Genomic DNA, 24055 nt, shown 5'->3' with positions numbered 1-24055 from the left:
GGCTTACAATTTATAAAGAACTGTAGAGTTTTCAAAATGGTTTCATCTCCATTTTCTCATCCATTTGGTATATCTGGAAGCGGTTGGAGCATATATGTTTATATTTTAACAGGCTTCTCAAAACTCATGATTAGGCTGAAAAGAGGGTTAACCACGTCCTTGCATCTGCCTTTTAATCAGCACAGAGTGGTAAAACTGCAAATTAAAATGGATTTTTAAATCATTCTAATAGTTGGCATCCCCGTGAAGAAGCCAGGCCCCAGACTTATTCATAGGGAGATTGAAGAGGGAGATGTGGCTGATAATCTGAATCAGGATGACTAGGTTACTTGCTGGGGCTTCTTGGAATGGTTGCTCATCACTGTAGCCCCCAGATGAATGGTGTACCAGCTCTAAAACCTGAGTTATGGGAGAAGCCTAGGAGGTATGTGATGTTGAGCTAGGAGAAGAGGAGTTGTCATTTTGCCTTGTATGAAGGACAAGGCTGGGGAAGACTGCTTCTGGGTGTCAAGATGGCTCTCACTGAGTGGAGACCAGAGGTGGGAAGGGAGGGACTGAACGAGGTGTTGCTATACTAGTCAGCAAGCTTGTGGCTAGGGAGTCATTATCCCAGGCTCCAAAGGTCCTATATCCAGTCCTTCACTGCCTTCATTGAACCTCACAGATCCAGAAATCTTTATGTTGAAATTTATACAGTAAATGATCTTCACGTTATTTCCTTTTTGGATTATGTAATGTTTTCGTAAAGAACTTTCTGAAAATGCATACCTGTTTCAGCTGTATTGAGGATAGACAAAGAAAAGGATTCTGGCCTCTTTTGGGCTGGAGGGAAAATGGATGAAGACTGGGATTCTTGCAAGCCAGCAGGAAGGACAGGGATCAAAGTGGTGGGACCCTCAGTAGGACATGAAAAGACAAGAGGGAACATTGCAGAGACCGCTTAGGCATCTAGTCCTCTATCACTATATGATTTTCTTTTGACCCAGCCCTTGGAGAATTTTATATTTGGTATGATTAAGTCTAGTTTGGGTATTTTTGTTGAGTACAGATGGCCCTTGTCAGAAGAGAGCTGCATTGGAAGCTCTGGCCATCCTTTCCTGCCCCCTCCCCTCAGCCCCAGTTACCCATGGAGAATTAACACCCAAGGCTGGAGGGGGCCTAAAAACACACAAACCAAAACCAAACCCAATCCATGAACATCCTCTATATTCCTAAGGAGCTTATTTAAAAAAGAATACAGTCAAATTTTATCCTAATCTTACTTAAAAAAGAAAAAGAAATATAAATGAATCTCTTGCAACTGTTCCAGACTTTAAAAAAAATTCAAAGAGTTATGGAGCTGCAAAATATTCTTTCCCCCAAAACTGGTAACTCCTTCCTCCTAGATACTGGTTGTAATTCCTTTTATAAACTGTTTTTTTAAACTGTGATTTTATAAACTTCCAAGTGTCAACATACATGCAAACTATTATTATGATTACTAATGCTATACTTCAAGGCAACGATTATAAGTTAACTGAAGAAATACTGTGTTAATGCTTTAGGTCATAATTTCTATTTTTATTTGGTTGCTTATTTTCATTAAGCATAATATCTTTTGAATCCATGTTAATTCCCATAGCTGACTACTCTGCTATGTGATTTTTCTTATAGACAAATTCATAAATAAATGTCATATGTTTTTTCTGTATAGTAATGTCTGATATAGATACTTTCCTTTACAAATTTTTTTTTTTTTGTGAGGAAGATCAGCCCTGAGTTAACATCCATGCTAATCTTCCCCTTTTTGCTGAGGAAGACCGGCTCTGAGCTAACATCTATTGCCAAGCCTACTCCTTTTTTCCCCCAAAGCCCCAGTAGATAGTTGTAGGTCATAGTTGCACATCCTTCTAGTTGCTGTATGTGGGACGCAGCCTCAGCATGGCCGGAGAATCGGTGCGTGGGTGTGCGCCCGGGATCCTAACCCGGGCCGCCAGTAGCGGAGCGCCGGCACTTAAGCGCTAAGCCACGGGGCCTGCCTTCCTTTACAAAATTTGATTTAGTTCGATATCTGAGGCTTTTAACAGCCTTTGTGTATACTTCAATTTGACTTGAAAGACAAACAATAATATCAATAGACCTCCATTTTTCCACCAGTAAAATGGAAATAGTGATAACTTGTCTTTTTCCTTCTCCTCCTTTCTGCCAAATAGTCTTAAACAGTAGGAAGCCACTGTAAAGCTTAAAACAAAATGCAGTCAATCAATTCCTTTTCCCTAGCTCAGTTCTCTAGGTGCTTCCCGGGGTCAAGTATTGAACCTGGTCTTTGATTTCTGAAGAAAAAAGAAACAGCAGCAGTAGCTTGATGGTTTGGGGGTCTGAGCTACCTCTCTTTCCCTTTGGCCCAGGCAAGAGAAAGCAAAGGAGAAGCGTCACAGCTCCCTTAGTCACATCTTAAGTGAAGAAACACTTTGTTTTGTTTGTTTTTCTTCTCTGTCTACTTTTCAAAGGGTTTTCCCAGACATTCATCGTTATTACAGCACCAAGAGATACGAAGGCATTTCTACTTCCAATGTTACAGCTTAGTGACCTCTTCAAGGTCCCACACTCATTTAGCAGTAAAATGGAGGCCAGCAGCCAGAGCCCAGAACCCGATGCTTCCTGAGAGAGTTTCTATATGAAGCACCTTTTGCAGCCTCAGTTTCCTTGCACCAGGGTTAAAGAGATCCCTACTTTCCTGGAGCTTATAGTAGAGTGGCTGACGTATGGTGTGTTTAGCCACAGTCCTGGCACATAGCTGGTGCTCATTCAATGGTACCATTATAAGAATGATGTGAGAGTAATATTACTGGAGGGAAGCTAGAAGAGACTTGGCAGGAGAGACTGGGTTTAGATGTCAAGTTGGCAGCACACCCTGAGGTCAACATTACCTTGCACATTTCTCATCTTTTGTACTCTGGGTGCCTTCCCTGCCCGTCTCTCTCGGCCCCAGGTGGCTGCTCTGAGGACAATCTGGTAATTTCATGCAAGAGTAAAATATTCTTCCCCATAATTATACAGAATTAAGCATTTCTGGTGAAAAACTTTAGATTTCTTCTTCTGTCTGAAAAACATGACTGTGAGCCCAGAAATAAGGTTGCTATTTGCTGGCTATTCCTTCCCTTCCCTTTCTTTCTTCCAGCAGATATCTCAGCCTTTGCAAAGTGCAGCCACCATGATCTCAGCAGACTGATGATGGAAGAAAAGGAAACTGGGAGATCCTGTGCTCTGGCTTCCCTGGACGATGGACGGAGGACAGCCCATCCCTTCGCCCTTAGTGCCCCTTGGGAATGCGTCGTCAGATTCTAGCATGTCTCTGGAGCAGAAAACCACGTTTGTTTTTGTGATTTTGTTATTTATTTTCTTGGGCATCCTCATTGTCAGATGCTTCCGTATTCTTCTGGACCCATATCGAAGCATGCCAACCTCGACCTGGGCTGATGGACTTGAAGGCCTGGAGAAGGGGCAGTTTGACCATGCTCTTGCTTAGCAGGGAGGGAGCAGGATCCCCTCCCGAGGAGGTGAAGTGCTTCATGTCTTGGAGAGGAATTCTCGTTAGTCAATGTTCTCAACAAATCAAGTTTTAACAATATCTGGCTCTAGGACCATAATCTGTTATTATGTAGTAAACATGCAGTTGGGTTAAAGACATTTGAAGATATTGGAAATGGAGGACTATATTAGTAAGTAAAAATAGGAAGGTTTAAATTTCTGTTTGCTCCGTGAATGAACATTGTTGAATGTGTGTGCTGGTGAAACCAAGAGCATCAATTCTGACATAAACTTTGCCATAAAACGAAGCACTATCTGACCTGCAGAGAAAAAGAGACTAGAAAGGATCTGATCTGAATCTAGTGACAGGGCCAAGAAGAGACTTCCTTGCTCTAATCGTGTCTCTCAGTTTGCTTTATGTTCTTGGGAATCTGGATCCTGGGCAGAGAGTGAAAAAGACTGTGCTGAGTGGACCCAAAGTGGGTACCAGTTTTCTGCAAAAGCAGGGAGCAACGAGAGGCAGTGGGGGGCCTAGAAGAGATGGTTCCACCCCTGCTAAACATGAGTGAGGATGATATTCTTTTATTTTTCAAATAAAACTGAATTCAAAGGCTTATGGAGGTTTTAAACTATTTACCAGGCCAAGTACGGTCTATGTATTCATATTAGTAACATGTGTAGAGGTAACTATACCTAACCTGAATTGACTTTCTTTACACAAATGATTGAAATAAATGGGTTGCAAGTGTAGCTTCAAGTTTTTTTTTTTTTTTTAATGAAAAGTTAATTGTTTAGAGGAAAAGACTTTTACAGTCTTAAGAGGAATGTGTGTGTATGGCTGAATATAGAAACCAAATAAAACTTTTCAAGAAAGAGTGTCTCCTCTCTTATTTCGCCGAGACTAATGCATGGGAGGCAGCGTGTTATATAGAATGCTGAGGACTAACAGTGTTCAGAAAGAGACAAAGAGAGCAAAGACCACGAAAGGTCGTCTAATTCATCCCTCTCCCATTTCAGGAAAGACTCCCACAAATTGTCCTGCACACATAAAACCTATTCTAAGCACTATTTAAGTCCACCAAAAAGAGAAATGTGAAAACCTCTTATTCTAACTTCCATTGGTAGATAAACCTTGTATCTAAACTAAATCCCCTAGGCTGTATTTCTAATTTTCTCCTCAGCTAGCCATCACTTTTTTTTTTTTATTAAAGAAAAGTTGAAAAAGTTAGCTATGCCTAAAAAGGGAACCCTTAGTAGAACTGCTTTCTTGTCTCCTATTTGTTTTAACATTCTGTGGGGGTCCCGCTGCCCAGATTTCCCTCCTCCCCGTGTTCTCCCTTGATTTTTTTCTCTATTTTTTAAAAAAATAATAGCTTTTTTGAAATGTAATTCACATACCATAAAATTTACCCTTTAAGTGTACAATTCAGTGGTTTTTAGTATATTCACAGAATTGTGCAACTATCACCAATATCTAATTCCAGAATTCTATACCCTCTAGCAGTCACTTCCCATCCGCCTTACTCTCAGCCCCTGGCAACCACTAATCCACTTTATGTCTCTGTGGGTTTGCCAATTCTGGACATTTCATATACATGGAATCATAGAATATGTGGTCTTTTTTTTTTTTTTTTGGTGAGGAAGACCAGCCCTGAGCTAACATCCAATGCCAATCCTCCTCTTTTTTGCTGAGGAAGACTGGCCCTGGGCTAACATCCGGGCCCATCTTCCTCTACTTTATGTGGGATGCCGCCACAGCATGGCTTAGCAAGCGGTGCATCGGTGCGGGCCTGGGATCCGAACTGGTGAACCCCAGGCCACCTCAGCGGAACGTGCGCACTTAACCACTCGCACCACCGGGCCAGCCCCGAATATGTGGTCTTTTGTGTCTGGCTTCTTTCACTTAGCATATTTTCAGGGTAGGTTCCTCCATGTCGTAGCATGATCAGTACTTCATTTCTTTGTATGGCCAAAAAATATTCCACTGTTTGGCTATTCCACATTTTGTTTATCCATCGGCTATCACAGTTATCCATTGGCTAGTATGAAGAACGCTGCTGTAAACGTTTGTGTACAGGTTTCTGTTTGGATATGTGTTTTCAGCTCTCTTGAGTATATTCCTAGGAGTGGGTTTGCTGGGTCATATGCTAACTCTATGTTTGACTTTTTGAAGAACTGTGAGACTGTTTCCCAAAGTGGCTGCATCATTTTACTTTCCCACCAGCAATGTATGAGAGTTTTGATTCTTTTCTTAACTCTCTCCAACTACTCAAATTTCTTCTTTAGCTGTAGAATTTATAATTGAACACACCACTTCAAGAATGAGTCAGATTAAAGAGAGAGAACCACCTCGCGGTTTCTGCTTGCTATAAGTTCATTGATGCCTTCAAAGATCCTTTGCTTCTAGATCTAAAGCAAAACACTGATGCTGATTTGTGGCCATCCTGTGGTCTATTAAGTCACCTGAGTATTTTTTCTGTCTTACTAATGCATTTTTTTTAACCCTTAAATATAAAGTTTTCTTTTTTCTTCAAATGTACCATGTCATGTGTGTCCTTATTAAATTTTTTCTTAATTTATTGGGAGTCCATTCAAACCAACTCAAGTGTTTATTGAGCACCTGCTTTGAGCCTGGCATTTCCAGCACTGGAGCAATAGGAAAAGTACAGGGCTAGTTCTTGCTCTTGAGTACCTTTCTTGTTGGAGAGCTAAGAAGTGAAATAAGGCATGTGTCTAAATCATTGTTCAAATGACTGATATGGACCTATGGTTCCCACCCCATGAGAATCATCTGGGAGCTTAAAAAATAAATACGCCCACACATACTAATTTTTATTATAAAAGTTGTACATGATCATGGTAAAAATGTATAAACAATGTGGAAAAATATAAAGTAAATAGCGATAGTCAAAATTCTGCCTCCTTAGGTCATGCTATCTCCTCAGTGTCTCCTGGGGAGCTTGTGGAAAATGTAAATTGCTGAAGACTTCCATCCCTAGGGGTTGATTCTGTAGAGTTGGGTGAACCAATGTTTCAGGAGATAGAACACTGGAGAGATGGATGTGGGCCAAGATAGTCAAGGAAATGTCCCAGGAGACAATGGCTCAGGTGTGGTGTTCATGTTTACGTGCTTGGTGTAAAGCTTTATGCAGTGTAAGTTATTATTATAAAATAAATTAGATCTTGACCTAAGAGGATGGAAGTGTTTTAGTTATGTGCAAAAGAAGAAAGGAGGGAAAAGTGTAGTATAAGGAAAAGGAGGTGTGGATATGGGGCTTATAGCTAGGAAGGCAGCCTGGCTGGAGCTCATGGAGGAAGGATAAAGGTGGAGCTGAACATCAGAGGGTCCTAAAAGGCAAAATGAAGTGTGGGAGTCACCGTAGATTCGTGAGAAAGACTTGAAGAGTGGTTATCAATTCCAGTTTCCACACCCTTCCTCAGGGCAACACTAGGATCTACTTCTATAATGGGAACAGACTGAAATAGCCACCTGCCCTCTATGAGGACTTTGAGCATAGGATTGCCAGTAAGTGCCATGAGGCCTCCCAAAGCCTGCTCTTCTTTCTTGTCCCCCTTTATTCCCCACTCTATTTTTGTTTTTCCTTCTCAGATTACTGCTTCTTGTTCACCCTCCCCTCACTGGGTCTCCCCCGCCCCACCCCTCCCTTGTCCAGAGCAAGAGTACCATAACAAGTGATAAAAAGCTTTGGGCTATTCAGAGTAAATTGATCCCTCCTGTGAGATGTGCTAACTCTCTGTTTTAATTACGCAGCACTCCTTGGGGTGAACAGTATATTCTCTGAAAGGTCACATAAGCCTTCTCCTTCCTGGCTTCCTGGCTACAGGAGTTACAGTGCAGCATTTTGCCTACCTTACAAGATATTTATAATGAGTACAGCTGCCGTCTATCGTGTATATCTGCATCCCAGGATGAAAAAAATTACTTTCCCAAGGTCACTCTAGAATAGAGCTCCCTCTTGATTCAGAAAAATGTGGCAAACTCATTCTCAGTCTGAGCTCTGAACCATAGCTCCATGGTTTATGCCCCCAAGAGACCCCAAGTTCTAGATCAACATTGCTGCCTCCAAGAGACCTTTTTTTAATATCTTAAACACCAAGTAAAGTGAGTCTAGCAAGAGGTGTGAGAGAGATTAACTTGACTCCTGCTGTTAAACTAATGAACATTCCAAGCCAGATCATTCTTTTGCTATTTTTAAGGGTTAAAGCTGAAACAAAATAAGCAACAGTTTTAGGAAGCAGATGTTAGAGCAAATGCTTATGCACACAAGAAAAAATATGTATTCAAGTTCCTTTTTTATTGGATTCATTGCATAGTGTTTTACTGAAACACTGAATCATTTACAAGTATATTGATAAATTTAGTGTGATGAGAAATTTTACTTAGCTACTATAAATCATTTATAAAAATTTTGTAGTTTTAAGATGTTAACTTTCAGAATTGACGTATAAAACATATTGAAACACAATTATCTTCAAAAAATATTTTAGCCCCAAAACATTGAATAAATTCTGAGATGTGATTTGTGAGATCCACGATGTGTGTCTTCTGAGACAAATTATGCAAGAGGGTTGTCTCAATTATTGATTAATCACAAAGTTGTAGAGTAGAGCCTTGACCTCCAGAAAAAATGCCCAAATCACTATATGTGCCTATGCAATTCAGGATCAAACCGGCCCAGGCTGGAAGAGGTTATTTGCTTGTTTTGAGATGCAAAAGAAGGACCCTCTAAACTTTGTATCTCCTGCTTCATAAAAGAACAAATGAATTATTTCCAGACAGATGTCTACCTCTTCAGAAACAAGGCCTCCCCATCCTACAGCTTGCTTTGGCCTGCTGAGTCAGGGCCCAACACTCCAGCCAGTCTGAAGCCCTTTCCTAGGTCATTTTTTAGAATAGGATTCCCTGCTGGATTTAGTATAGAGTGCACATTTCATTTCCAGTTTCCTGCCATAAACTACCCTCGTGTCTTGTCACAAAGCACCACAAGGTATTCTTACATCCTTCCATCCCATAGCCTTTCCCAATATCCTCATTGATGTTTCTACGCTTTAGGGTAAGAGAGATTCCCTTTAAACCATCTTTCAGAGGGGATTTTCACACTTATTTTCTTCTAAGCCCTATTACCATCCCTACAGCTCCAAATTTATGCCAGCTTTTAGGAAAGCAGCTCTTCCTGGATTCTTTGGAGTTTGAAAAGCTGGAAAGAAACATTGCTGTCATCTATTTCAACCCCCTCACTTTACATATAAAGACATAGAGAAGCAAAGAGGTCAAATGGCATGCCCATAGTCACGTCTCCACCCATTGGTTATAGTTGTATCATCTTACATATGTGGTGTGCAGATGAATTCATACAAGTGAGCAGTTAATAAATCCATGAAGTGAAAAATAACTGACGTGACAGTTATTCTTAAATAATCTCTTTTCTGAAGGGGGTGGGGAATAAATGTGTTTTGTTTCTTAAAAAAAGAAACCCGTATGGACAATGTATTTTCTTTTGGGATACTCCCAAGCTTTGGTTTAAGTGTCTAGACAACCAGAAGTATTTCCAGGTAGATTACAAAGGATTTCTTAGCAAAGATTTTGTTTCTCAAAATACAGGATAATCAATCTAGGATAAAGCTTCAAATTTTTTTTATTTCCAAATAGACCTTTGAGCTGTTTTTCTTAGTTGAAGAGGCACAACAAGGGAGATTACAGCATAAAGTTCATAAAGGTTTTGGATATGGCCCCATCTCTGGTTTGTCAAAGAGATGTCTGGATCCTCTTGGGACAAAGATAGAGCTTCAGAAGACGTACAATGAAGTATTTCAAGCTTGAAAGTGTGCCTTATCATTTTCTGTCATGCATTTTTTCCTAGTTACTTCACTGCTTTCTTTCTCTCTATTTTCTGGTAAGCGGAGTGCTGGAAGAAGCTTAATGTAACACTAAATTCAGTACTTCTCTGGTGTCTAAACAGTCACAACAAACGGCTGCCTGGTTTCTGCCTAAACATGTCTAACTTATTAGGGAGTCCATCCCATTTTCAACTTGTTCTGTTTTTTATAAAATATTTCCTTATCTATCATAAAGTTGTCTTTTGATAATTTTCACCAATTGGACATTGTTTTTTCTTCTCAAATAACAGATTTCTAATACTTTTTAACATGACAACCCTCAAGATGTAGTTATTGTTGAAAGAGAATTTTCCATGGGTCTCTCCTCTTTCTGCATGTCTGTCTAAAAGAGGCACTGTTAGCATTTTGCTCTTTTCAAAGATGTTTCTTTAGAGATAGTATCCCCCTTCCCCTAGGAAAATGGTAGGGCAGGTTTGCTTGCAGCCTATTATAAAAGATTGGGATTTCCTCAGCTCAAGGTTCCTCTCCTGGAAGGCAATCCACTGTGTGTGTGAGCATAATCTGGGCCTTTTTGCATTGCCCTGTGGGAATTGGGGCTTAAGGAACTGGCACTGGAAAACGCTAATACTCTGGGTACTGTGATTGCTGTGAGTAATAAACTGTCCTCTGTCTCTGAGTCTTGTGTCTTCTACCAACATCCATGAAACTGTGTTAGGCTAACTTGTCAGCTTGGAAGTATGGTAAAATCCCAGCTCCTTCATACTTCTTGATAGTTATCATTATTCCCCCAAGATAAAAAAATTTGAGTTCTTTCAACCATCCTTCAGATTGTCATATGTTTGGAATCATCTATTGTCCTTATCAAACATTCTGGATGCTCTTCAGTTTAACTATGTTCCTGCTGTGTAGAAAGGAAAGTAATAGTCCATATGTGGTCTGACTAAAATGAGTAGAACCAAATTATCACTTATTTTGTTCTGAAAACCACAAGGTAGCCCAAGATGAAATGATCTTTTTTGCAGCCACATTACTGTTGACTCATATCAAATTCACAGTCAGCCTAAACTCTTGGGCATTTTTATCTAAGCCAAGGTAGAAATTTACCTATGCCAATACTATGTCAAACATAAATTCCCATCCTATTCTTGTACAGTTTTAAAATTTTGCACCCAAGTCCAGGAATTTAAAATTTCCCTTTTTTGATTTCACTATATTCCATTTGGTGCATCATTCTAGGCTTTTTATAACCTGATTCCCTCATTATCATATTCATTGTGCTCACCATCTTTGTGTCATCCGTAAATTGGCTCAGCAAGCCATCTACATATTTTTCACATTAACGGTAAAACTTTGAACATATCAGAGCCAAGGAGAGAACCCTGGGCCATGCCACAGAGATCTCAACGTATTTAAGGAGTCACTTGCCACCAGTAATTCTAAGCAACTGCTCCCTACGGGAAGCTCCATGGAGATGTTCACCGTGGGGAAACCTATGAAGCAGGAGGACTCATTTAAGTCTGCAGCGAAGCTTCAGAAGACAGGGAAACCGCAAAAGCGATATTTGTGTAACTTTCAGAGCTCAGCTGAAATGTTGGGGATCCAAATTGGCAGGAGGGAGTCACACAAATGGCAACAAGGGACTCACATTTGCTAGAGCTTAAAACTCATAGGCAGTGAAAAACTGGGCTACACCTACCCCTCTGCCCAGCACTGTAACTCTGGTTATATGTGAAAAGAATCATGCAATATCTGCCCGAGGGAAACTTCTCCTGGGGGCAGGGATCATCAGTCACGTATTAATCCACTTGAGATAGCATGGAATAGTGAAAGAGCACCCGCCTGGGACTGGCACCCTGGGGTCATTATTGGTTCTACAAGGAGCCAGCTGAGAGGCTTTTTAAAGTCACTTAATTCCTTGGGCCTCACTTCCTTCACTTGTAAATTGAAATGTTTGGACTAGTTAATTTCCAAATACACTTTTACTTCCTAAAAAAACATTTATAGCTAGAAATTTGGGAATCATTTACTGCACACCAATATGAAAGGGACTTGAAGAGCTTAGATAATATGCCCCAGCTCACAGGGCCAGTGTGAGGCAAAGTGAGAATTTGGATTCAGTTTACCATGAATGCTTCCTTGTCTACAAATTAGCACTAGGAATCAACCAATAGTGAAAACTCTAGAAATAAGGAAAACTCTAGAAATAGAAATAAGACTTTCTAGAAATGCTAAATTGAATCAACATTCTGCTGAAGTTTTTGTTGTTGTTATTATTGTTATTTTTAGAAACCACCTGGAAAAAAGATATTATGGGCTAAAAAGTAGCCTTTGACAGCGCTGTGAGGGTGACTTATACTGAGTTTTGTTTGTTTTGGATACTCAGCATGTTTACATTTGGCCTTCCACCCTCACTAATTGTGTGACTTTGGGAAAATGAGTTAACATTTTTATACCTCATTTTCTCATCTGTAAAATGGGCACAATGTTAATAGCATTTCCACCACACGGTTTTTTACAAGGACTAAATGAAAAGATGAAAATAGTACCTGACTAACAAGCTTTCAACAGATATTGGTTTAATAACTATTACAATGTAGGAGCGATCTTTTACGTGGGTGCCTCACTGAGATGCTAAGTTATTTAAATATGTGCCCCAAACACAAAACTCTACCTTTAAAAATTAGACCATTAAGGGCGAATTTTATAAAATTGTGCTTTTGTGATTATTTCATTTGTTTTTCCAAACAGGATATAATGAGGAAAATATCCAGTTAAAGCAAAGATTAATTTGAGCTCTGTGCCTAAAATAAAAGCTTTCTCTTTGCAACTAGCATAGACCTCTAGGCATTGAAAGACAAGCTTTCTCTTTTTCACTCCCAGAAGTGCTCTTTCATCATTCAAAATTTTTTCTTAACATGAGCCAACTTTCAAAATATTTGGGAACAGAAAGGATTCACTCTCAGGTTTCTTATCATTGCTTTGCTGGTGACCTTGATAAAGTCAATTGAATTCCTTCATGTTACCCATCAAATGGAAATAATAAATGGGACTATTTGGCAAATAAATCAATGATCTTTTCAGTGCTTAAAATCCTGCCAAAATATTATATAGCAAATTATGAATATTTAAAAATAATTAATTTCTATTTGTGTTCCGAAAAGAAATAAATTAAGTACATATTTTATGGATAAAAAAGATACATTTCACACGTGACAAATGCTACTGTATGGTCCCAGAGTAACATATTCAATGCTGAAACATTGGAGAATTTATTGTGGATGTTCTCTAGCAGTATAATCCCTGCCCCTGCCAGCCTGCCTCCCCCTCTAAGATAAGTAGGGGCTGTTGTGGCTATTTTTAGTTCTAATTTAGTTTTAAATAGGGAAAACATTAATCTTGTGATTACCCTCCTCAGAGTTCCAAGACAGAGCTTTCATGGAGGTCACACTGTTCCTTTGAGTGATCTGTAATTGAAGTTTCAAAGAATACCCAGCTAGGGAGTCCAGGAATGAAACTATGTGTTTATTTAAATATCTCACCAAGGAGGGCAAAATATGAGAATGATATGTCCTCTAAATTTTGCAAAGGAATTCTTGGCAATAAATCCTGTTGATTCTTTGGAATTGGATAGCTCTGCTTAGTACGTTGACTAGGATAGTTTTCCAAGATATCAGGTTATTGGCCACAGCTTTTGTTGGTGTGGTTTCTATGGGGTAAACACCTCTGGGTAGAAATCTACTATTAGGTGTCCTATTGGATATCATGGAGAGGTTGAGTAGCTCCTGTGCTATCCTCCCCCAGGACCTTTTCTCAAAATGTAACTTCTTCTTTTTGCCTTGGGAAACACCTGTCTGTTTTCTTGGATTGTTCTACATTATTGAGTCATTCTTTACCTTTGCTTACCTTTCTGGGTAATTTAAATTTAAGAAGTGAAAATTACCAAATGCTGCAAGGTCATATTTGGCATTAATCAATTAGTTCATTTATCAACATACATTACTGAGTGCCTACTGGGTATCAGGAATTGTACTAGGCCCTCATTAGGTTTACAGAGATAAATACAGAGTACTCACTCTTGAGGAGTATACATTCTGGTTGGGAAGCAGAAAAAGGTTCAGCTTCTCACTATTTACTACTGAATAATTTTTGAAGAAGCTAACATTTTGATAAAATTTTGCCCAAGATGCCCCTTATGTTGATTTATGTTTCAATTTATCTTCTAGAAACAATATTACTCCCCATTAGTTTTTCAATGAATATAATTTTAAAGCATTTCATAGAATTCAGTAAAATATGATATATGAGTAAATGTTATTGAAATATGTAAATGTCTTAAATGAGGTCTTCAGATCCCAGAACTACCCAATGTTTCATTTCTGGAAATGTCTTTAAGAAGGATTTAAAGAAAACGCATGCATTTAGGCCACATGAAGAACCATAAATTCCAGGAAGCAAAATTAAATCAGTTAAATGTTGAGTGGAAAGAGTTATCCAGGTAATTCAGACCCCTTCTCCTCTAAGGAACTAGTGCTGAAGTCTATAGCTGGGTAGGGGTTGATATTTAGATCTTCTGATCTATAAACAGTATCCACATTAACTGAAACCTCTGGTTAATTTGAGGATAGGAATTATTTGTAATCATCTTTATTTACCTCATATTTCCTAGCCAGCACACTGCGTTAGATATAACAGATAGTCAATAATTATTTGTCACTTAGCACAGAAGTGAGTTTAATTAAGTGGCCAAATATCTATATCCCAGTGACCACTAAATACTGGCTATGATAAACTTCCATACTCTGACTCTTAAGGTCAAAAACATGGAAGGCCTATTAGTGCCTCTTTCTTTCTTTCTACCTACCCTCTCCCATTTTAAAAATTACTAGTAGGCCCTCTGTGAGGGAATCGTGCTTTTTTGTGTGTGGGGAGTTTCCTCACAGCTAATTTTCATTTGGGGATAGGTTTTACTTTCTTTGAGCTCCGTGTAAACAACATGTTTAAAAATAGAAATATATTGATGGTTTTGTCACTTGTAAGCTAATCCCGTCTTATATGAAATTCTTGCTTTTTAAAAGTCACCCCCCAACCCCAGTTTGAAATGGAATTTAGTATAGTAAACATTTACTTCATAAACACACCAGGACAGAAGAATTGGGGTGATGGATTATCTTACATTTAAACATCCACTGGCAAAAAATAACAACTCCTTTTCAATTTAACTTGACTGGATCTTTTTGGCTGGCAGCCTTTCTGCACTCAGTTGAACTGGCACTCTTCATATTTTAAAGAGACACATGGATTTCCAAACTTATCTTTAAATCCCTAATAGCTTGGTCTCTGCTATAACTCACTAATTCCCTTCTGCTTGTTCTAATGAAAGGAAAGGTTTAAAGAGGAGGGAGGAAATTATTTTTTTTTAAAAATCAATAACAAATCTTGAAATGTATGTGGAGCCTTTTTGTTCAAGGAGATCAAAATGCATTGCATCGTGGCTTATAGTTTTTTACATTTTCTTGCATCCGTTATCTCATATTATAGATTTAGTAGCCAACGTCCCAAATTGCTGTGTAGTTTTCCTTTATTCAATCATTTATTTGACAAAAATGCATGGAGAGTTTCCCATGTGGAAGGCCCCTTACTGGACACACATTGCTTCAGATAGCATCATCGCCTTCAACATGTTTAAAATCCAAGAATGGGGCTAAGGATCACAAACGTCTAGCAGGTTATAGACTAAGTGTGGGCAAGAAGGCTAGGTCTCTGCTGGTTTGTCATCACGAAGGTGGTGCCATTTACCTTAAATCTTAAAGAACAGGTGGAATTTCAATACACAAAATCAAAAGAAAGAGGAAGAATGAATGATGTAATGAAAAACGCACAAGATTGGAAAGTAGCAGATCTGGGTTCTGGCTTCTGTTAGAAATTCACTTCATGAGCTTCGGGACCACAGGACCTTCATTTGTAAAATGAGGAATTGCGTTAGATGATCTCCAACTTCTCTTCCAGTTCAACCATTCTATGGTCTGGCAAAGTCATGGAATTAGTACAAATGTTCTGGAATGAGCAGTAATCAAGATGAGCTGGTGTGTAGGGTTTCATGTTGAAAGAAATAGTAGTAGACTTTGGTCTTAAAAATCAAACTGAGGAGATTGCCTTGAAAAGTATTAATAATAATAACAAGATCTAATATTTAAAAAGTATTATGTTTTAGTTTGGAGCAGCAAAAACTTCTGCTCTATCCGTCATTTGGCCTTCAGAAAACAGTACTGAATGGCCAGATATTTGCATGGGGTGTTGTCATTCTTCCCTTTGTACTTCTAGGTGCTCCAATTAATTGCTTCAGAAAATTTTGGCTATTTCTTGCTCTGCTCAGAGAGGAACTGGTCTCACTGGTAGGTAAAACTTAGGTATTTGGGATGTTTAAGATACAATGTTATCAATCTTGGAATCTCAAAGGAGGAGCCAAGGCCCTTTAGCAGCCTCAGGAACCTCTCCTTCTACCCTGTTTTTATACAAGTTACTGGTTTTTGTCAACAGGTTGATGGCTCTGGGAACTCATGAAGGAAGATATGTTATTTCAGCTTGTAAAATCTTTGCAAAGGATAGCTTTCTCTGAGCCAGGCTTTGGTCAAGTCAAAGTCATTGACCAGCTCCTGTGGTGATGCCATGTGACTCCCCCCACCTCAAAAAAGGTAAGATTCTTCCAGCTGAATAGAGCTTTGTCTTGCTCTATGAGGGCTGTAACAGTTTGGACTTTATTTGATAGACAGAGAGAAGTAACTGGTTTTTTATTTTTGAGCAGGGAGTGGTTTAATTTGAGGCTTTCCTTAGGAAGATTGATTTGGAGACAGAATGCAGCATAGATCAGGGACATTGCAGGAGGGAGACTGTATAGGCAGAGAGACCCTGCTAGGATGCATTGTAAGAAGTTTGAACCAGATAATAATAATAAGACTGGAATGGAAGAGACTCAAAAAATGTTGAGAAGGAAGACTAGAACGATCTAGAACAATGTTGTCCCATAGAAATACAAAGCAATCAATATATGTAATTTAAATTTTCTGGTGGCCACATTAAAACAAAACAAAAAGAAATAGAAGAAATTAATTATAATAATATATTTCATTTAACCCAATATATACCAAATATTATCATTTCAATATGTAATCAATGTAAAAAAGTATTAGTGAGATATTTTACATTCTTGTTTATGGTATTAAATTTTCAAAATCTGTTGTGCACTTTGCACTTACAGCTCATCTCTATTCAGACTAGCCACATTTCAAGTACTCAATAACCACTGGTGGCTAGTGGCTTCCATATTGTTCAGTGCAGCTCTAGAATGACAACAAGTCATCTATGGATTGGAGCCTGGAAGAAGAGGGAAGAGACAATCCAAGGGTTTGACTCTAAAGGAAGAAGAAGAATGGTTCATTCATGAAAACTGGAAATGTTAGAAGATGCATGTGGTTGGGGGGAGAGAACGAGGATAGAGGAAGACAACGAAGTAACGATTCTATCATTTTGACTTAAAGGCGCCAGTAAAACAGCTGCTGGGAAATATGTAGCCAGCAATTGTAAAGGCAAGGTTAAAATTCAGCATGGAAGACAGAACTCAGAATGGAGATATAGACTTGGAAACTGGTTCTAAGAGGGTGACAATTGGAATGGTGGTATTCAATTTGGTCACCGAGTGCAGGGAAAGGCGAGAACATTGAGAAAACGCACAATTGGAGGGTATGAGAAGGAAGGCAATCTGGTAAGGGAGAAAAGGTCACAGCCAGAGGCCTGGAAGGAGAGCCAGGTCTGGCAGTGCCAGAGTGAGGGGCCATTGAGCTGGAGTCTACCCAGGATTCAGAAGGCACAGAAGACAGGAAGGAAATGGAAGCACCGTAAGAAATTTGTGGCAAGAAATGGGTGTTTTAAGCTTGAGTTTCCTTCTGCCATTAATTAACTTTAGAGAAACTATTGTTTTTCTGAGTTTCCATGTTCTAATTGTAATAATAAAATAATAGAAGGTAACACATATTACTGCTTACTCTCCTATGTGCCAGATACTATGCTAGTAGTTTTATAAACATTGTCTTATCTAGTTTTCACAAAAGCCTTATAAAATAAATTTTAAAGGTTATGCTGTGATAGGGTAGTAGTAGACGATGATATGGCCAACGGACCCATTTACAACTTACCGTAGATACCTTTCTTCTTAATGAGGCTCTCAAGAGGTAGACAGATGCATATGGGACATGGCAAAGAGGGAGATTCATAAATTTATGAATTTATTATATATATATACATATACATATATATTTTTTATCTTCCTCCCAAAATAAACACCACTTCTGTCAACTTAACAACACACTTTCTTAGGCTGTTGGGCATGTTAACCCCAAAACACCAAGTTTTTAGGGTTGCTACTGAAAACAATTTTGCCGTACTAATTTGGTCTAAACTCTTATCTGTTAGGGATCTAAAATATGTATAGGATTTGGGAAAGACATTACGTTTAAAGCTTTTGGCACAGGCTAACCTCGATAATTCTTGCCGTGTGTTTGGCATAAACCTTCAGTCATTTAATTAAGACCTCACCTCCCCATATTTTCTTAAATAGATTATTTATCTTCTAGAAACTAAGCCTGAAATGACTTTGATTTTTTCAAACCAATAATAGCCAACTTTTTGTGCAAGTTGCCTATTTAGAAATATAAGCTACGATTTTCATTCAACCATAGTGAAATAGTCAGTATTTGCAGAGTGCTTTCTGTGTACCAGGTATTCTATGTGGTATTCGTGAATTCACTTAATTATCCCGGGATTCTGTGAGTTAGATACTGTCATTGTCCCTATTTTATAGAGTAAGTCTAGGCAGAGTACATTTAATGTTACTTGCTCAAGATCATATAACTAGTAAATTGGAGAGCTGGGATTCAAAGACGGTGTGGCTTTAAACACTAAGCTATGTTATACTTCAAATAGAGGACATGGATGTCTGGAATGCATAGAAACATTCTAAAAAGTTTAGGTTCTAATTTAAGAACCACTTATAATTTCTTAAAATTACAAGCTAATTGGAAACTTTGTTATTTCATTATATCAATGCTGATTTATTTAGCATCCATGACACAGCCCTAGCAAAAGAGGATATGGTAATGCATAACAATAATACAGAGTTCTTGCCCTTGAGTCGTCTATAATCTAGCTGAGGAGCGAAACTGACACATGGAATATTCAGAGAGCAATAAAAATGCGTATTTAAATGCTAAGTCATGTGGTATATTAAATTGTATACTGAAAGGGCATGAAGAAGAAGGAGAATGCAGAGGGTCAGTGTGGTCTGGGAAAGACTCACAGAGGATCTTAAAGGATAAGAAGAAGCTGGATGAGGAGAGGGGATAGGAGGTTACACCTGTCAAGAAGAGCAAGATGAAGATGAATGGAAGCTCAGAAAGGGGAATGAGCATGGCATGATGGTTTCTATTCTTCATTCCTCTCTCTCCCTCTCCTTCTCCCCACCTCCCCATATACACATACATTCTTATATACACACATGCATACATACATGCTTGTTACTGTATATGACTGTGTATACAGGTTTATATACATAGATTTACCTCCAGATAATATTTGTCTTACACCAGTATTAAAATGTTTCTGATAAACTCAGAAATGTGATGGGTGGCTGGGAGATGACAATTTGTAATCTTTAAATCTGCAATGGCTGACCCATATAATGAGGGGGTATGAGAGAGAAATGAGTCCAATAACCTGGGACTCTATCCAGGAAAGCCATCCTCCTTTCAGAAATCAAGGACAGGTCAATACTTACACCAGGAAGATATTTTTATTTAAAAAGAACTCTTTATATGGAAAAATTGATTTTTTGATTGACACAATACATCACTCTTACTTGTACATATTTTTGGTCTATCATTGCTGTGAGCAATAGAGAGAAAATTGCTCTGTAATATTATCCCTCTGTGTTCAACAATAAAATCTAAGAAAAATAAAATATTCCTGCAGTACAGTGAGTTAGTGACTGAGATGAAAATTTCCAGTTTTATGGGTTGAAGTAGAGTTGAATCATGGGGTGCTGTTACCAGAAAAAGCTGTTTCTAAGACTAGGATAAGGAATTATTATATAAAATTCTCACTGTCCTCTGCTGCCTCGATTGTGTAAAACAAGCAGAAACCAAAATTTCTGTTTTTTTTTTTTTTAATCTTGAGGCATAATAAATTGGATTTGATTTATCACAGGATTTTTACAATTGGTAAAAATACATTACTTTATATTTAACTGGAAACTACTGTAATCCACAGACTAGGACTTAAAAGCTATCTTTTCTTATGTCAATTGAGTATTATAGTCTTTTCTATTATTGTATCTTTAATAACTCTCCATGAGCAATTTGTGGAGGAATAGCCATATCTGTATCCTGCAGATGTACTCAACTGGGCCAATTCTATTTGGGCACTATCATATCTGGGAGTTCACTGACACGGTAGAACCAGGTGGCAAAATTGATTCTCTCCTCTTTTCTTTTACAAAACCCATCATGAACTTCTAGACATTATAAAGGTCATCAGTAGTAGTACTGTTTCTGATTCTACCACCAGGAGGTGTATCTATATGGAAGTCTTTGTGTCTGGGTGTGTAATCAAGACATTAGCCTCTTGGAGTAATCACACATACTCTAGATTTCTAGAGTCATTTTTCTTTTAGTATTTAAGCCAAAGGTCCATTGATTCCCCTTCTCACATATTGTTGGAAATCTAGAATATTTTCCAATAGCGAAATTGATTTCTGTTGGAGTTGGTTGGTGGGGGAGAGGCTGCTTACATTTTTCTTGATGACTTCTGGCTTCTAGTTTTGCTCTATTGAATTCTAAGTCTCTTCTAGGTCTTTCACTTCCTATCTGTAAGGCCCCTTGGCTACACTGTTTCACTCTGCTTTACACGGTCTGAATCTCTCTCCTATCAAAGTACCTCTGAGTCTAGTCTATGTGTATAGCAGATTTTCATGAAGGACTTGGGGGCCTAAAGGAGAGTTATATAAAATATGCAGCATATTTGGTGTAATCTAACTTTCAGTGTTAGACAGCCTTGTTCTTAAACTTGATCATTCCCGTTGCACCTAATTTTTACTGGTTATATATTTGACTTTGGCTGCAGTCTACTGTCATGTTGCTGGGTTCCCTCTCTTCCTTCAATTGTTTCCCATCTCTATTCAGCTTGCTAATCTTTAACCCCAACATTCACGTTCACTTCTTCTGTAGAATAGTTTATCTTTATCTTCGAGTAAAAAAATATTACCAAGAATGGCTACACCAGGCTCTGCTCTGAAGGCCTTATCTTCATCACCAAAACACTCCTTGATATGATTTCTGTGGTCAACTTGTAAGCTAAAAATGTTTTTCTAAAGAGTGATACATGCTAAAAATATTATAGAAGAAATGGTATGTCTGGGGCTTATTTCAAAATAATCTGGGGAAGAGGAATGGATAGAAGTAGAGATGAAACAACAGTGACTATGGGTTATTGTGTCAACATTGTTGTGTTGTGTCAATATTGATATATCTGTTGAAGCTATGTGACGAGTACTTGAGGTTCCATTATATTTTTTGCTCTACTTTTGTATATGTTTAAAATATAATAACAAGCTACCTTTTTTCTACCTGATAGATATAATTAGTTAATATGTACTGTAATATATATAGTATATATTATACAATTAATAATTATAATATGTAATTATATAATTATATATATAAATATATATAATTTGTATAAGCCAATATAAGAGATTAATAGACTAAAAATTGTAGGGTAAAGGCAAATAACAAACTTAAGGCACAAACTTAAAGGTACACTAGAGATATTTTAAGGAGAGATGCAGTGATAACAAGTGTATTAGTTATCTTTCAGTGCACAAGAAATTATAAGAAAACTTAGTGGCTAAAGACAACAAATATTTATTATCCCGACGTCCTGTAGCTCAGGAATCTGGGCACAGCTTAGTGGATGTCTCTGGATCAAGGTCTTTCACAAGGGTTTGCTTCTGCTATATTCTATTTATTAGAAGCATGTCAATAAGTCCAGCCCACAAGGGAGAGGATTACATAAAGGTGAGAATACCAAGAGGTGGGAATCATTGGGGGCCATAAGAGAGGCTGCCTACTACAGCCTGCACTTAGGCTCCAAGAATTCACATTTCTCCCATATTCAAAATACATTCACTCTATTCCAAGGTCCCCAAAGTCTCATTGCATTATAGCATCAGCTCAAAATCCAGAATCTTGACATTTAAATCAGGTCGGGGTACAGATGAGGCTTCTCTGGCGTAGTTCCTTAAATATAGCTCTTTGTGTGCAGTTTCTCTTAACATACAGACACATGAAACTAAAGATCCAGATTATCTGCTCCTCACACACTCAACAAACAATGGTGGGACAGGCATAGGATAACTTATAAACATTCCTGGTCAGAAGAGGGAGAAAATGGGAGCCACAAACGAGACTTTGGTGCATAGCAATTCTAAAATCTAACTGGGACAATGTTGGAAATTCCTTGATTAGGCCCAGCAATCATTCTCTGTGGCTTTTGGCTCTGCTCTCTGGGCTTGTATTAGTCAGCTGAGGCTGCCAAAACAATACCACAAGCTGGGTGGCTTAAACAAGAGAAATTTATTTTCTCACAATTCTGTAGGCCAGAAGTCCAATATCAACGTGCCAGCAGTGTTGATGTCTGGTGAGACCTCTCTTCCTGGTTTGCAGATGGCCGCCTTCTTGCTGTGTCCTCACATGGCCTTTCCTCTGTGCAGTGCAGTGACAGAGAGAGAGAGATCTGGTATCTCTTCCTCGTCTTAGAAAGACAGCAGTTCTATCCAATTAGTGCTCCCCCTTTTTGACCTCATTTAACCTTAATTACCTCCTTAAAGGCCCTATAACCAAGTACCAAACCAATTGAGGTTTAGGGCTTCAACATATGAATTTTGGGGGACACAGTTCAGCCCATAAGAGGGCTCCTGGTTCTGCCTGCTGAGTCATCCTTCCTTTTTCACGAAAGATATCACTTTGCTGATGAATAGTTTTCCTAGCCTACTTTCTGACATTTTGGGGGATCTAATTGCCTCTTTGTATTTTCGTACTATGTCTGTTTTTTTCAACCCAAGGTGGCAGTGGCATACCTTTTATCTCAAAGGAAATTTTCTATGGCTGAATACTTCTCTGAGGCACTACCTTTGATCTTTCTGAGGTCTTAACAAAAAATTTTGCAGTCACACCCTTGGCTTCATCTCTAGACTAAGGCCACAATATCATGTCTTTGATATTTTTGCCAAAAATGCACAATTCAATTTAATTATGAGGAAACATTGGACAAACCCAAATTGAGAGACATTCTACAAAACAACTAGCCAATACTCTTCAAAAGAGTCAACGTCATGAAAGACAAAGAAAGTCTGAGGAACCATCTCAGATTAAAGGAGACAAAAGAGATATGACAACTAAATACAACATGCGGTCTGGATTGGATTCTAGTCCAGAAAATGGACACTAGGGGAAATGGAACTAATATGTTCATTTTATCACTCAGGAAATGAAGAGAATTTAGCTACAGCAGGGTTTTTCAACAGTAGCACTATTGATACTTTGGGTCCGATATTTCTGAACCCTGGTCCCCTGAAGGATAGGTGGGAGGGGAAAGCCAAAGGGGAGAATAAAGTCACCAACAATTGACCTCATGAAGATGAATTTAGCAGGCTTGCATTTTAAGGGCATGGACTGATGTTCAAAAATATAACACTATTTTCTATAATGAAAGTACATTTCCTGACTTTGAGCTTTCTTTTTTCATACACACAAACATATTCATGACTTATTCTAGGTAACTCGGTGAAAATATGGTATTTCTCAGGCAATCCTAGTTTATAATCCAGGCACATTCTGGATAAAACTTCCTCTTTGGCTTTTCTCCCTTCTTTTCTCCCTGGATTTGAGTCTAAGTTGGAGGAATGGGGTAGGTTGATAAGGAAACTTGCTCACAAGCCAGGCAGTCTTGTTGGGAAGGAAGCTATTTACTTCTCAGTTTTGATCCTCTGCAGATTCCCTTTGAGCTTTAACTCATCTGCCTTGATTTTCAGGCACACCTTACATTTTACTACCTGCCAAAATGCACAGTTTTACAGTCAGAGTTGGTCATCAGCCTCTGCCCAGTGTTTATGTACTTAGAAGTTTATGACGTTGCCATCATCTCTGGTCGTCACTCTGCATTTTCCTTGGCCCAATCTCTAGGCTTCTTTTGGTCTTCCTTTCCATATCCTAGTTCTTCTCCCCATCTTGAGATTCAGGGTTTAGGGATGCTCAGAGGCTCTCACTGTGTCTCTTACTCATCTCTGCTCTATTATCTGCAAACTCTGTTCTCATGAAGGATATTGGCTTGGTGGCTAACTCCCTGAGTTCAGACTGGACCAGGGAGGCACTTATCCATAGCATTCTGCTCTCTTCCATCATGATGGTGCCAGAGATTTCTCTATGCAGGCTGCCCCCTCACTGAGCCTCAACTAGAAGGCAAGATTATGTCCCTTTTGTTATCAGAAACCAAAATTTAAATGAGCATCCTTTTTGCCCACTGTCACCACTCCTATTTAACATAGTATTGGAAGTCCTAGCCAGAGCAATCAGGCAAGAGA

The 24055-nt window shown here is 38.6% G+C and overlaps 1 protein-coding gene across 1 annotated transcript; it reads left to right on the top strand.

The window, feature by feature from the left end:
• Positions 1-3262: 3262 nt before the first annotated feature.
• Positions 3263-3508, top strand: CTXN3 (cortexin 3). Its single transcript, XM_087430311.1, has one exon. The coding sequence runs from the start codon at positions 3263-3265 to the stop codon at positions 3506-3508; it is 246 nt and encodes an 81-aa protein (XP_087286437.1).
• The last annotated feature ends 20547 nt before the right edge of the window (positions 3509-24055 follow it).

This window comes from Ceratotherium simum, chromosome 4, assembly GCF_057802395.1.
Source record: "Ceratotherium simum simum isolate JZ-2026a chromosome 4, ASM5780239v1, whole genome shotgun sequence".
Classification (NCBI taxonomy): domain Eukaryota; kingdom Metazoa; phylum Chordata; class Mammalia; order Perissodactyla; family Rhinocerotidae; genus Ceratotherium; species Ceratotherium simum.
This window is presented reverse-complemented; position numbering and strand designations above follow the sequence as displayed.